The sequence below is a fragment of the Octopus bimaculoides genome, chromosome 21, assembly GCF_046866305.1.
Source record: "Octopus bimaculoides isolate indiv1 chromosome 21, ASM4686630v1, whole genome shotgun sequence".
NCBI classification, from domain to species: Eukaryota; Metazoa; Mollusca; class Cephalopoda; order Octopoda; family Octopodidae; genus Octopus; species Octopus bimaculoides.
Genome location: NC_142948.1, coordinates 38,530,952 through 38,546,513, shown reverse-complemented (window position 1 = coordinate 38,546,513; position 15,562 = coordinate 38,530,952). Strand labels below are relative to the sequence as shown.

The following is a 15,562-nucleotide window of genomic DNA, read 5'->3' as shown; positions in this document are numbered from 1 at the left end:
AATAAATACAAATAAATATATATATATATAAATAAATACAAATAAATATATATATATATATAAATAAATATAAATAAATATACATATAAAATAAATATATATATATATAAATAAATATATTGGAGAAAAAAAGATCATCATATTATATAACAGTTTACTCATATTTATTTACAAACAAAACAATTTATTTCTGATCAAATACAACTTGGACTCTTCTGGTTCATTGCAGCATCTGTTCAGCTTCGTTTAACATTAACTGTTCACTGACCAATGTTCATCGATGTTTCACAAGATTAAAATGTGTGGAGGGGTTTGGTTGACGAGGAGTTCAGTGCCGTTGCAGGACGAATGCTGTACGACATAAGGGACAACTAGAGTTCTGACTTTCTGTAAACCATTTGTACTGAAATACAAATCAGAAAGAAAACATTTTCAACAGAGACTAGAATTACGAATGCAATAGGCACAGCAATGGCTGCGTAGTTGAGAAGCTTACTTCCCAACCACATGGTTTCAGGTTCCAGCCCAACCAAAGCCTTGTGGGTGGATTTGGTAGAAGGAAACTGAAAGAAGCCTGTTGTGTGTGTTTAGTAGATAAAAACAAAAAAGTTTGTGTGTGTGTGTGTGTGTATATATATATATATACATATATACATACAGTAAATATATATATATAAATATATATGTATATACACACACACGATTGTGCATGCATGTGGTGTTTCTGCCCCCCTCCTCCTCCCAATGACATCCCCATATTTGGCAGTTATGGCCACAGTCCAGTGATTGAAACAAAAGACACACAAAAGTGCTTAATTATAAAAAATATAATTGATCAATTCTCACCAGACAAATGGAATGGAACTTCTTGTGGCAGGTCTTACATTGTTTCTGTGGCAGATGGTAGTCGGTGCCGTGGACGACACAGTAGCAGATGGTACATTCTTCAACACCTTCAAATTTCTTGTCAATATACCGTTTCCATAGACACAGGCCATCCATGATATTGCCGTTCTGTGAGGGTATAGAAGTAGCAAGGATGAGTTTGTGTAGATGTAGGTGGGTGGGGAAGGGGTCACGGCAGGCTGAAGCTAGTGATAGATTGGGATTAGGGAAGGGCCAGATTAAAACCCATAGAGGCCCTAAGCACTTAAAAGAAAAGAAAAATATAATAAACCACAAAATAAATTTCTATTTTTCAAAATGAAACAAAACTAACAGCAAGATGGAAAATAATATTTTGAGATAATGAATATTTTGAAATTCTATTTCTGACCAGATAAAAATCACTTTGAATATTATTTTAGCAAGTTTAAGGTAAGATGGAAAATGTTTTATTTTGATAGACTTCCACAATTTATATTTGAAAAGTTTCTTTTTCTTTAATTGTTAATTCTTGGATCAAATCCTCACTATGACACCGTGGACACTTCCAAATCATATTTCCAATCATATAAAAAGTTGATTGGAAATAACAGAGTAATAGAAGTGGTGATAATAATGGCCGTAGTGGTTGCTTCGTAACCACATGGTCTTAGGTTCAGTCCCATTGCACGGCACCTTGGGCAAGTGTCTTCCTCCTGAGCGGATATGGCAAATGGAAACCGAGAGAAACCCATCGTGTGTGTGTGTGTGTGTGTGTTACTGTCTCCTTGCCTTGACTTCACTTCATGTTGTAGTTGTAAACAAGTGTCACTGTCATACAAGCAATGTCAGTCCTTTCCAATCATCATCATCATCATCATCATCATTTAACGTCCGCTTTCCATGCTAGCATGGGTTGGACGATTTGACTGAGGACTGGTGAAACCGGATGGCAACTCCAGGCTCCAATCTAAATTTGACAGAGTTTCTACAGCTGGATGCCCTTCCTAACGCCAACCACTCAGAGAGTGTAGTGGGTGCTTTTACGTGTCACCCGCACGAAAACGGCCACGCTCGAAATGGTGTCTTTTATGTGCCACCCGCACAAGAGCCAGTCCAGGGGCACTGGCAACGATCTCGCTCGAAAACCCTACAAGGCCAGTCAGGCGGTACTGGCAACGGTCACGCTCAGGATGGTACATCTTATGTGCCACCCGCACAAGAGCCAGTCCAGGGGCCCTGGCAACGATCTCACTTGGCTTGCCGGGTCTTCTCACGCACAGCACATTTCCAAAGGTCTCGGTCAGTAGTCATCGCCTCGGTGAGGCCCAATGTATGAAGGTCTTGCCTCACCACCTCAGCCCAGGTCTTGCTGGGCCTACCTCTTCCACGGGTTCCCTCAACTGTTAGGGTGTGGCACTTTTTCAGGCAGCTATCCTCATCCATTCTCACCACATGTCCATACCAGCGCAATCGTCTCTCTTGCACACCACAACTGATGCTTCTAATGTTCAGCTTTTCTCTCAAGATACTTACACTCTGACTGGTATTCACATTGACATTACACATCCAACGGAGCATACTGGCTTCATTCCTTGCGAGCTTACGTATGTCCTCAGCAGTTACAGCCCATGTTTCACTGCCATGTAGCATGGCTGTTCGTACACATGCGTCATACAGTCTGCCTTTTACTCTGAGTGAGAGTCCCTTTGTCGCCAGCAGGGGTAAGAGCTCTCTAAACTTTGCCCAGGCTATTCTTATTCTAGCAGCTACACTTTCAGCGCACCCACCCCCACTACTAATTTGGTCGCCCAGATAGCGGAAGCTATCGACTACCTCTAGTTTTTCACCCTGGAATGAGATAGAAGTTGTTTCCTGTTTGTTTACAGTTTTTATTGCACCTGAACATCTGCCACAAACAAAAACTAACTTCCTAGTTAATCTGCCTTTGATATTGCTGCACCTCTTATGTGTCCATAGCTTGCACCGGGTACATCTTATAGAGTTACTACCTACTCCTTTTCTACATACTGAGCAGGGCCATCTACCTGAAGGGGTTTGTGTTTTATCTACCTTCCTACTTATTAGGATTTTGGTTTTAGCTGGGTTGACTCTAAGGCCCTTCAATTCTAGACCTTGCTTCCACACCTGAAACTTCTCCTCTAGTTCTGATAGTGACTCCGCAATTAGGGCAAGGTCATCAGCATAGAGGAGCTCCCAGGGGCAACCTGTCTTGAGCTCCTCTGTGATTGCCTGGAGGACTATGATAAATAAGAGGGAGATGAGGACGGAACCTTGGTGGACCCCTACCTCTACCCGGAATTCATTGCTGTACTCATTTCCAACCCTCACCTTACTGGCAGCATCTCTGTACATGGCTCGCACAGCTCTCACTAACCATTCTTCTATCCCAAGTTTCCTCATTGACCACCAGATAAGGGATCGGGGGACCCTGTCAAAGGCTTTCTCCATGTCAACGAAAGCCAGGTACAGAGGTTTATCCTTAGCTAGGTATTTCTCCTGCAGCTGTCTCACTAGAAATAAGGCATCAGTAGTGCTTTTACCTGGCACGAACCCAAACTACATCTCATCTAAATTGATTCGCTCCCTAATTAGTTGGGCTATGACCATCTCTGTAACTTTCATAACCTGATCTAACAGCTTGATGCCTCTGTAATTATTTGTATCTAAAGCGTCACCTTTACCTTTGTAGCAGTTGACTATGATGCTGCTACACGTGCCATGAAAACATATCGGGTCATCCAGCTGCAGAAAATCTCAAAATTCTATCTGACCCGTGCATGCATAGAAAAGCAGACGTTAAAATGATTATCATCATCATCATCATCATTTAACGTCCGCTTTCCATGCTAGCAGGGGTTGGAACGTGCCATCAGCAATTACTCAGGGTCAGCAGCTGGTGACCTTTTTAGTAAAACAAAAAATAAGTGAAACGCAAGCACATGACTGAGTTGGAGGCAGATTTACTTCTGCTTTTATAACATGTAAAGAAAACGGTGTTGTAGAAATGTATGCAGCAGCATGTGTGCTACAGCAGTTCTATGTGTAGCTTAAATACTGAGATTGAAAAGCAGGGGTGAATTATGCCTACCTAATCTACAAAAAAATAAAACATTTTATGCTATCAATATTTTATTCAGAGTACACACTGCCTACCTAGGCAGCACGTCCCTGGAGACATTTGTCCGAGGTTCCACACAGTGGGGATGAACCCCAAACCGCATGGTTGGGAAGAGCAAGCTTCTTACCACTCAACCTCATGGAGATCATCGACATCAGCTTTTAATGGGTTGGATGGGTTGACAAGATCCAACACATCAAGCTGCTGGACACCCATCCCCAATATCAACTTTACAGAGTGTTTTGGGTGCCTTTTTGTGTGTGTGACTGACAAAAGTAACTTGCAAGACAAAGAAAAGGAAAAAAAACCGGGAGGAGGAGCCCCTTGACCAAGTGGGGTTGCAGAAGAGAAGGCACAACTCACCTGATGCTGTAAGAATATATTCAATTGTAATAACCATTTCTTGGAGATGTTACAAGAGATTCCCTTCCTCTGATCACTATGCACACTGATGGTCCCCAGTGGGTAGTTCTCGGGTAAGGAGATCACCATCTCAATACTCACATCGTCCAGGGTATACACAGCCACAATTTCACGGCTCATTGGACGAGCACGCACCTACAAAAGAGCCACAGTTTTCTGTTGGTAGAAGTCTTTTAATAATAGAATCACCCTCCATATCATCTGAACTCATTCCCCCACAAACCCCCAAAAAAGCTCCTCACCGTGATATTCGCCAAATTCATTTCCATACTCAGCAGATTTAAGATTTCCTTTTTGCACAGCACTGGACTGATGAAAAGTTTGGTGAAGCTGGAATGTAAAGCAACAGGTACAGGGATCAAATGACAGCTGATGCCGAGTCAGAGAGAGACACACAAAAGAAGACATTCACACTAGTGACAAATGGGACACCAAAAGACAAAGACAATAAAAATAAATGAAAAAAAAATAATAAAAGGCACAGGAGTGGTTGTGTGGTAAGTAGCTAGCTTACCAACCACATGGTTCTGGGTTCATTCCCACTGCATGGCACCTTGGGCAAGTGTCTTCTACTATAACCTCGGACCGACCAAAGCCTTGTGAGTGGATTTGGTAGGTGGAAATTGAAAGAAGCCCATCGTATATACGTATATATGTATGTGTGTGTATATGTTTGTGTGTCTGTCCCCCCAACATCGCTTGACAACCGATGCTGGTGTGTTTACGTCCCCGAAACTTAGCGGTTCGGCAAAAGAGACCGATAGAATAAGTACTGGGCTTCCAAACAAGAATAAGTCCCGGGGTCGATTTGCTTGACTAAAGGCGGTGCTCCAGCATGGCTGCAGTCAAAAGACTGAAACAAGTAAAAGAGAAAAGGAGACGAACAAATGACATTTGGAGGAGGAAAAAGACAAGGAGGAAGAGGTTTTCAGACTTTGCAAAATTTCAAAGAGATGTTAACAATTAATATGGCGCTTGACTTTGTAGAATGTCAACTACGGCTCACGATTGAGATATATTTTATGATCCTGAAGAACAAGGTTCAATCTTTGGACTCTCTTTTTAATTTTATGTTTGAAGAGAGAGATGAGGATGAAAGTGAAACCACTTACTTATCAATAAAAGATGCAAAAGACCGATTCTGTTTAAGCCACCAGGTTCTAATGACTGCAGGAATGGTCTCCAGGGCTTCTTCATACAACATGCAGGCCATGTCTTGGAGTAATTTACCAGAAGGAGGAGCTACAAGGCATAAAGAATAGTCGTCAGTACCCAGGGTAGAACAACAAACAGCAATGTGTATGTATGTGTGTGTGTGTGTATATATATATATATATATATACACACACACACCTAATTGGATTAGGTGAAAGGTCAAGGAAAAAAACAGAAAAAGTGAAATGGCTTCACTTGCCTGATGTGGTCAGCAGATCTCTTTTAAAGGCTGATGCAGCATTTGTTACTTCGTCTTTCCTTGGTTGATGGGTTGAAACAAGGGATTCTGGGATCAGAGAAAAGATGTCTGAGAGAAAGACATCAACAAGACTCAGATTGTCAAGGTAGCGGAGGTACTCGGCTCTCAGCTGGGAAACAGAGAAGAAAGACAACTTCTAAGTGTGAGTGCAGAAGGTGCCTGCAGTAAGACAAGAAATGGCTCACAGGTCAAACAGCTATACAGGATAGAGATCACCAGGACACCTTGGCCCCCAAATCCTTTTGCAGCTCCTACCAAATGAAACTCACCATGCAGTTCTTCCACAGGGACCTGCTCTGCCCAACACATACTCTAACCCCTGATCCCACCTCAATCTTGTGAGCTGCTTATGTTCACCTCACACGTGCTGGTGGCAGGAAAAAAGCACTGAGGTCCACGCAGTAAAGTGGTTGGCCTTAGGAAGGGCATCACCAAAGCAGGCTCTGGAGCATAATGCAGTTCTTGGACCCATCGCTTCAAACTATCCAGTCCATGCCAACATGAAACAGCCTGGATGTTAAATGATGATGATCACACACACACAAGGGCTTCTTTCAGTTTCCATCTTCCAAATCCATTCCTAAAGCTTTGGTTGGTCCAAGGCTAGAGAAGAAAATACTTGCTCAAGGTGCCACACAGTGGGACTGAACCCCAAACCACATGATTGAGAAACAAGCTTGTTAACCAATGCAGCCACACCTGCACCTCTTAAAGGTATCAGTGTGTGATTCAGTCAAGTGCGACAAGTGAGGAAGAGGCTGACACCAGAAACAACGATGACAACACAGGAGACGTGTCATTGTTAGTGTTGTCATACATAAGATACATCATAGCCACCAGAAAAAGTATGGTGGCTTATAAGCATCAGCATGATACCAAAAGTTTGCCCCTGGTGTGCAAGATTCTGGTAGGGCTTCTCATGCTGGACAGGTCAACAGATAGGGACCAGATTAATATAGATCACCTCTTTGCAGGGGTAAAAAAATGTGCTTGGATTGGGCCAACATTTCTACCTAGAAAAAAAGCAAAGTAAGAGAAGCATTGATGACAAGTCAAAATCCAGCAAGTCCCGGGAGAGGAAGGAAGGCCTGTCTTTGTGGAAATAAGGCAGAATTGGAAAAGCAGGGATCCAACTGGAAAAAAGCAGAACAGACAGCCCAGATTAAAGAACAATAGAGAAAAGTCATTGAAAAGGCTATGCTCCATGAGGAATGAAAGGGGTTATATAAATAGTCATAGGTTCACCAGATATAGGGGGGGAAATAGCAATATAGTCAGACAGAAAAGATTAACTCTTACCTCACTGGTAGCTGTTTTGATAAAATGTAGCTGAAGTTTCCAGGTGAGGAGGTACCCCAGGGTACAGTATGGTGGAACGGGTGGTTTTTCAATACTTGTACTGCTACCACTACTACTGCTGTTGCTGGCGTCCATGTGGTACTCAAGCGCCTGCCAGGATTCTAGCAGTGCTTGCATTAGAGCCTCGTTTGGTTGTCTGCATCAACAACAAAAACAGAATTTTATTAATTAGCAGAGACATGGAGAACGAATACACACAATAAACTACACAAAACCCATGCAATCAATAAAACAGTAATGCATGATGAAGACACAACAGGCTTCTACACAGTTTCCGTCTACCAAATTCCACTGACAAGTTATTACTGAGCCTGTACCTTCATCAGAAGATTCTTGCCCAAGTTGTCCTTCAGTGGTACTGGACGTGGAATCACAAGCTCGTTCACCCCGTCAGCCAGCAGCAAAGAGGTTCTGTTGACCCAAACAGTGTCACCATTTTACTTACCTTCCGCTGTTGTCGTCTTCATCCCCATCAAATTGGGAACAGTACTGCTTCATGGCCTGCTGGTGGACGGTAGCTTTGGAGGTTTCCTCCACTCTCGTACTGAAATGTAAAAGCAGCCTATGTGAGGGATAAGAATATGTGAGAGAGAGTGCATGGGTGCATGTGAGTGAATATGTGTCAGTGTGTGTGTGTGTGTGTGTCTGTTATCTTCTCCCCAGTGCTACAGGCTGTGATCATATCTAAAGAGAGGTTTGAACTGAAGACCCTCTCCTTTGATAGTCTCTCCTGGTCCAAGAAAGACGACCCTGTATTCCTTGCTGAACAATCTGTGCAGACGGTTTGTTTGTTTGTAATAATCGTATGCCTGGGCCATACCATTAGCTCACTCCTTCCATTCAAATCAATGTTACCTGAACAGGTGCACAGTGTGCCACTTGTCAAGTGTCAAAGTGATTGCAGACCAACACGAAATGGAGTGTTTTGCTCAAGAATACAATGCACCACCCAGTCCAGGGATTGAAACCGTTATCTTGTGACCAAGAGTGCAGCATTCTTGCCATCAGGCCATGCACTCTCATATCCTGTGACATATCAAACCATTAAGCCACCAGATTACAGTCTGCTCACTGAGACTCACTCACCCCTCTCCCCATTTCTCCTGAAACAAGAGAGTTCCAGAGGACCCTTTTGATACCAATTTGCTTGATTCTGCCCCTGGTTCTACAATATAGACATCCTGTTTTAAAGCGATTTAAATTAAAACCTTTCATTAAAATTCCATGTTAATTTATGTTCTAAACACTATTTTAATAAAGTTATTTTACTAAATTGTTTGTTGTTATTTTCAAACCCAGTTGAAACTAAAACCGTTTATTTCAACAGAAATATGGTAACAAAAGGGTTAAAGTGATCTAAATTAAAAATTAATATTAATTTGTTTGAATGCTTAATAATGACAAAGTTATTTTACTAAATTATTATTTTCAAAGGCAGAGCATCTCAACTGACATGAGAACTAAACAGTTGAAACCCAACCTTGTTATCCGTTAATTGTCCAAGAATTCCAGTTATTTTAACCCTTGCACCAACTCAATTCCTTCGAAAGTTGATGAAATATAAAAAGGAACCAATGAGATGACAAATATCGAGTTTACTTACGAGAGTTTCTTGAATTTCTTCACACAGTCCATCTCGGCTGAAGCGGATTCTTGGGTTTCCAAACTGTGGAGTTCACCAACGATTCTGAGAAGATCAAAGAAAGAAACAGAGAATCTAACAACAGGCATTTAATATCATCATCATCATCATCGTTTAACGTCCGCTTTCCATGCTAGCATGGGTTGGACGATTTGACTGAGGACTGGTGAAACCGGATGGCAACACCAGGCTCCAATCTAATGTGGCAGAGTTTCTACAGCTGGATGCCCTTCCTAACGCCAACCACTCAGAGAGTGTAGTGGGTGCTTTTACGTGTCACCCGCACGAAAACGGCCACGCTCGAAATGGTGTCTTTTATGTGCCACCCGCACAAGAGCCAGTCCAGGGGCACTGGCAACGATCTCGCTCGAAAACCCTACAAGGCCAGTCAGGCGGGTACTGGCAACGGTCACGCTCAGGATGGTACAAGAGCCAGTCCAGGGGCCCTGGCAACGATCTCACTTGGCTTGCCGGGTCTTCTCACGCACAGCACATTTCCAAAGGTCTCGGTCAGTAGTCATCGCCTCGGTGAGCCCCAATGTTCGAAGGTCTTGCCTCACCACCTCAGCCCAGGTCTTCCCTCAACTGTTAGGGAGTGGCACTTATTCACACAGCTATCCTCATTCATTCTCACCACATGTCCAAACCAGCGCAATCGTCTCTCTTGCACACCACTACTGATGCTTCTTATGTTCAGCTTTTCTCTCAAGATACTTACACTCTGACGGGTATGCACATTTACATTACACATCCAGCGGAGCATACTGGCTTCATTCCTTGCGAGCTTACGCATGTCCTCAGCAGTCAAAGCCCATGTTTCACTGCCATGTAGCATGGCTGTTCGTACACATGCGTCATACAGTCTGCCTTTTACTCTGAGTGAGAGTCCCTTTGTCGCCAGCAGAGGTAAGAGCTCTCTAAACTTGGCCCAGGCTATTCTTATTCTAGCAGTTACACTTTCAGCGCACCCACCCCCACTACTAACTTGGTCACCCAGATAGCGGAAGCTATCGACTACCTCTAGTTTTTCACCCTGGAATGAGATAGAAGTTGTTTCCTGTTTGTTTACGGTGTTTATTGCACCTGAACATCTGCCACATACAAAAACTAACTTCGTAATTAATCTGCCTTTGATATTGCTGCACCTCTTATGTGTCCATAGCTTGCACTGGGTACATCTTATAGAGTTACTACCTACTCCTTTACTGCATACTGAGCAGGGCCATCTACCTGAAGGGGTTTGTGTTTTATCTACCTTCCTACTTATTAGGATTTTGGTTTTTGCTAGGTTGACTCTAAGACCCTTCGATTCTAGTCCTTGCTTCCACACCTTAAACTTCTCCTCTAGTTCTGATAGTGACTGCAAGGTCATCAGCATAGAGGAGCTCCCAGGGGCAACCTGTCTTGAATTCCTCTGTGATCGCCTGGAGGACTATGATAAATAGGAGGGGGCTGAGGACGGAACCTTGGTGGACCTCTACCCGGAATTCATTACTGTACTCATTTCCAACCCTCACCTTACTGGCAGCATCTCTGTACATGGCTCGCACAGCTCTCACTAACCATTCTTCTATCCCAAGTTTCCTCATTGACCACCAGATAAGGGATCGGGGGACCCTGTCAAAGGCTTTCTCCATGTCAACGAAGGCCAGGTACAGAGGTTTATCCTTGGCTAGATATTTCTCCTGCAGCTGTCTCACTAGAAATATGGCATCAGTGGTGCTTTTACCTGGCACGAACCCAAACTGCATCTCATCTAAATTGATTCGCTCCCTAATTAGTTGGGCTATGACCCTCTCCGTAACTTTCATAACCTGATCTAACAGCTTGATGCCTCTGTAATTATTAGTATCTAAAGCGTCACCTTTACCTTTGTAGCAGTTTACTATGGTGCTGTTACACCAGTCATTGGGTATGACTCCTTCGTGTATCACCTGGTTCGTAATACGGGTGACTAGGCTGTAGCCAACACTGCCAGATATTTTGAGCATCTCTGCAGTGATTCCTGATGGGCCGGGGGCTTTCCCTGTCTTCATACTCTTAATTGCTTTATCTACCCTGGTACTGTCAACTCGGATAACTGGTCCCTCTGTTGGGTCAACATACGGCAGGTTCTCTTTCTCCCATTCATTCTCTTTATTAAGCAATCTATCGTAGTGGCATCTCCAGACCTCTTTCTTTGCAGCCTCATTTAGTGCAAGCGTACCATCATCCATGCGAACACATTTCTCTCCTACAACATCACTATTCTCTCTCCTACACTGTCTTGCAACACGAAATACCTCGAGTCTTTGGTCCTCATGGCGCAGAACATTGGCAAATCTTTTCTTATCTGCTTCCCCTCTGGCTAAATAAACCTGTCGCCAAGCTTCCCTTCTGGCAGATTGGTACAATTCCCTGCTACCACCGTTCTTCCAGTCCTTCCAAGCCTGTTTCTTTTGTCTAATAGCCCCGTCTACATCCTTGTTCCACCACCACGTTACTCTGGGTCGAGAGGGGACTTTACACCAGCCACAGATCTGGTCTGTGGCTCTCAACAGGTTGTCCCGCAGAAATCTCCAATTGTCTTCCACGTTGTATGATGCTATATCCCCTTCTATTTCGTCAAATGCTTCAAGTAACTTGTCTCTAAGTCTCTGTCCATTTGCAGGGTCTTTAAGTTTCCATACCCTTCTCCTCCAAGCCGGTCTACTTCTGGGCACCCATATTGCCTTGATCTCGAAGTCGCTAACTACTAATCTGTGCTGGGGTGTACATTCTTTGCCAGGGAGGGTTTTGGCATTCATAAGCCTCCCTCTTTCTCTAGTTCTGGCGAGGATGTAGTCGATTTGGCTAGAGTGTCTGCCGGATTGGTAGGTGACTAGGTGACAGGCAGGTTTCCTGAAGTTGGTATTGCAAACCATAAGATCGGTTGCATCACAGAACTCCAGCAGTCTGGTTCCCTCCTCGTTGTGGGAACCGAAGCCATAGCCTCCATGTATGCCATGGTAGCCTCCAGCACGACGTCCGACATGACCATTGAAGACACCAGCCACAAAGAGAAGGTCTCTGTCTCTTGTCGACGAGGTAGTTTGCAAGAGGGTGTCATAGAATTGGTCTTTCAGCCCATCCGGGAGCCCCGGTTGAGGGGCATAGGCTGAGATGACAGTAGCTAGCCTATGATGAAGCACTAGTCTAATCTTAAGTACTCTGTCACATACTCTAACTACCTCGATTACCTTATCAACCCATTTCTCTGCTAGAAGTATTCCTACGCCCCCGACTCCGTCAGTGTTCCCTGCCCAGAAAAACTTGTACCTGTGTTCTTTGCCTGTGAGGAACCTCGCAGAACCTCCTCTCCATCTTACTTCTTGGATGCAGCACAGATCTACGCGTCACCGTTCAAGCATCTCAACAATCTCACCAGACCTACCTTTCAGCGTGCCGACGTTGAGAGTGCCAATCCTGACAGTGTGGGAGGAGTGGGCCCGTGTGACCCTGGGATGGGGGTAAGCAGTGTCGTGAACCTGAAAAGAAAGCTTGCATTTGGCAGAGTTCATAAACAAAAACAATACCTACAACCTTCATATACTACCCAATCTTTATGCACTATAAGGTCGATAAGAGGGGGGTATAAGGTCATAGGCAGTGTTCGCGGAAGATGATCTAAAAAGACTTCCAGTACTGGTGGAGGGGGTGGGAGGGCGGGCGTACCGTGGGCTAATGGAGCTTCGTCGTGGGTTCTATTAGCATAGAGATTCCAATACGAAATTGTGGTGGAGTTGGAAAGCGAGCTGGTTATGTTTGTGTTTGCACGCGAGTCAAAGAGGAAATGGTGGAAGAAGTGGTGATTCAGAGAGAGAGAGAGAGAGAGAGATCGAATACAATAGGGAGGGAGAGGGAGAGGGAGAGGGAGAACCGGCAGCAGTACATCATGCTGGTCAAATTCGTTAGGTTTTTAGAAAAAAAGTTGAAAGAAACACAACAGTGTTTAAACGTGAGATTAAATGTTTAAATCGGTAACAGAAATGAGAGTTAAAAATCGTAATTTTTAAAGGGGGTTAGAGACAAATTTCAGTCAGGTTTGGGCTAAGGAGCAAAACTTTGACAAGTAGAGGCGAAGACGATAGATCGCGTGAGATAGAGAAAAAATACATAAATAATCATGAATTCAAGACATAAATGTATAGTTAGAGAAAACGAAGTGGGGTGGTGGAAGGGGAGCGCATCAGAAGGGATAATATATGAAAAATAGGAATGACTTAGCTATTGTTCATGTCTTGGTGAGCTTCGTCGTGGGTTCTATTAGCATAGAGATTCCAAATTCCACCCATGCCCATCCAGTGTTGCATGTCCTTCCTTTTGTATTTTTAAGACAGTAGGATGTAATCTAAAGAAAATCTAGCTGCTATTTCTAACAGGCAAGTCAAGTGACTATATAGGGCAGAGGTTCTCAATCGGGGTCCATATGACTTTTAGGGGTCCACATAAGGTTTGGTTAAAGTCCAGGAGCAAAAATTTGGTTATACTTGTACAATACACAAAATATTTCAACAACTGTTTTTTTTTATACAATTCCTAAAACTATAATAGGATTTTAATCAGTAACCCTGTAATTCATTCTATTCCTCATCCTCGTTTAATGTTTGTTTCCCATGCTGGCATGGGTTGGGTGGTTAAAACAGGATCTAATGGGGGTAAGGATCATGTTGTGCTCCCCTGTCTATTATAGCATCATTTCTATGGTTGGGTGCCCTTCCTAGCAGCAACCCATTATAGCATGTACAGGGTCCTTTTTACTGTGACCCTGGCACTAGTACGGGCACCATACAGTTTACAGGAGTATGAAACCCAAAGGGTGTTATGGGAGAATCCTGAACACCCCCACGTGACTGAAGGTGGACTAACCGATTACAATAAATAAGTACTGAGTGAACTGTCGGATGGGGAGGAGCTGATGGTGTTAGTTCAACTGTATTGGTTTAACAGTAATACAGGGTATCGTACCCACGCTCAAGTCGTACGGAGTGCGTTCTATGTTAAGTATTTCTACAATAGGTTATTTTTAGATAACCACAACCAACTATTTGTCTAATACCATTTTACACCAGACGTGTACACCCACGTCATAACAGAGGGATAGGGCTTTATGCTAGGGGACGACGGTTAAGGGATGTGAGAAGAGATGGTGGACCTGGTTCCTGTTGCATGGCTACAATTACTGTGAAATTAGGACAAAAATAATAAATTTAAAATGATATAATGAAGAGGAGGTATCAGATTCCTTTTCACTTACTTGTCAAGGACATGGTAGGCTGTTATTTGGACAGCGTAGAGTTTCGATAAGAGCATTGGGCAGAACTGGTCAAGAATGGTTTCCAGCTTCTCGCTGGACGACAGACTGGTAGAGCTGGTTTCCTTCAGAGGTGTGTTTAATAGTCGGTCTTGTGGGCAGTGGGTTAGAACCTGCCCTAGCCAAGCAACAACAGGGTGTTGTACGTCAGAATCCTTCTCTGATGACAATACACTTTCTGGAGTGATAGAGAAATAATAATAATAATAATAATGGTTTCTTTTATTGGCCACAAGGGCTAATATATACAAACATAAAAGAACATACAATAACATTAAAAAACAAAACAACGGACTATACAATGGGTTTTCATGTTTGTGTACACAGTAAATAACAAAAAAATTAATCAATATAAATCTCCCAATAGGTGCTTTAAAGGTTACTCATGGAAAAACTCACAAAAGCCATAAATAGCTTGAAGAATAGAAAAAGAAGAGACCCACCTGCTGTTTGGATGTAGAGTGGAATAACGAGAGCGTAAACGGCTTCACTGAAGAATTCATTCCATTCCGAGATGACATTGTCAGGGATGTTGGTGTGTGAGTCTTGCAGGCTGGCAGCCATCTTGTAGAGCAGCTCACATATTCCTACCATAAATAGTTGCACCTGTACAGGTGAGCCACTCAGGCATTTCGTCTCACTGGCGCTCTGGGAACAAGAAATAAATTAAGATAGGAAGGTACGGAGACAGGTATGCAATTAGGTAGATATTCGGTTCAGGTTCAGCCCTGTTGTGCAGTACCTTGGGGGCAAGGGTCCTCTATAGCCCCAGGCTGGCCAATGCTTTGTGAGTGAATTCAATAGAAACTGCATGGAAAGCCAGTGACTGCAGCCATGCTGGAGCACTGCCTTGAAGAATATTAGTCAAACAAATCAATGCCAAGATTTATTTGTTGAACTGCTAAGTCATGGGGGACATAAATACACCAACACCATTGTCAAGCAGTGATAGGGGACAAACTCACATTCATATGACAGGCTTCTGTGTGCATGTGTGTTCCCCACCCACTGCTCGACAACTAGTGTCCTCTGCAACAGCATTTCAGCAAAAGGGACCAACGTCCTTGGGTTGATTCATTTGATTAAAACCCTTCAAGGCGATGCTCCAGTATGGCCACAGTCGAATGACAAACAAAATCAAAAAATAAGATCATCATCATCATCGTTTTAACGTCCACTTTCCATGCTGTATGTATGCTGGTGTATTTATGACCCCCTGTAACTTAGCAGTTCAGCAAAATTGACCGATAGAATAAGTATCAGGCTTAAAAAAAAAGTACTGAGGTTGATTCCTTTGACTAACATTCTTCAAGGCAGTGCTCCAGC

At 43.4% G+C, this 15,562-nt stretch overlaps 1 protein-coding gene across 1 annotated transcript in view; it reads right to left on the bottom strand.

Moving 5' to 3' along the window:
- Positions 1–163: 163 nt before the first annotated feature.
- The window catches only part of LOC106880280 (E3 ubiquitin-protein ligase listerin), a 32,602-nt gene continuing 17,203 nt past the window's right edge, over positions 164–15,562 (bottom strand). The window contains exons 22-32 of the mRNA XM_014930152.3: positions 14,680–14,884; positions 14,180–14,414; positions 8,866–8,949; positions 7,708–7,806; positions 7,203–7,398; positions 5,844–6,012; positions 5,542–5,671; positions 4,672–4,759; positions 4,370–4,564; positions 847–1,014; positions 164–403 (exon numbers count right to left, since the gene is read on the bottom strand). Of these exons, the coding sequence (XP_014785638.1) occupies positions 329–403; positions 847–1,014; positions 4,370–4,564; positions 4,672–4,759; positions 5,542–5,671; positions 5,844–6,012; positions 7,203–7,398; positions 7,708–7,806; positions 8,866–8,949; positions 14,180–14,414; positions 14,680–14,884 (1,644 nt within the window). The 3' untranslated portion in view covers positions 164–328. The remainder of the gene's footprint in view (positions 404–846; positions 1,015–4,369; positions 4,565–4,671; positions 4,760–5,541; positions 5,672–5,843; positions 6,013–7,202; positions 7,399–7,707; positions 7,807–8,865; positions 8,950–14,179; positions 14,415–14,679; positions 14,885–15,562) is intronic.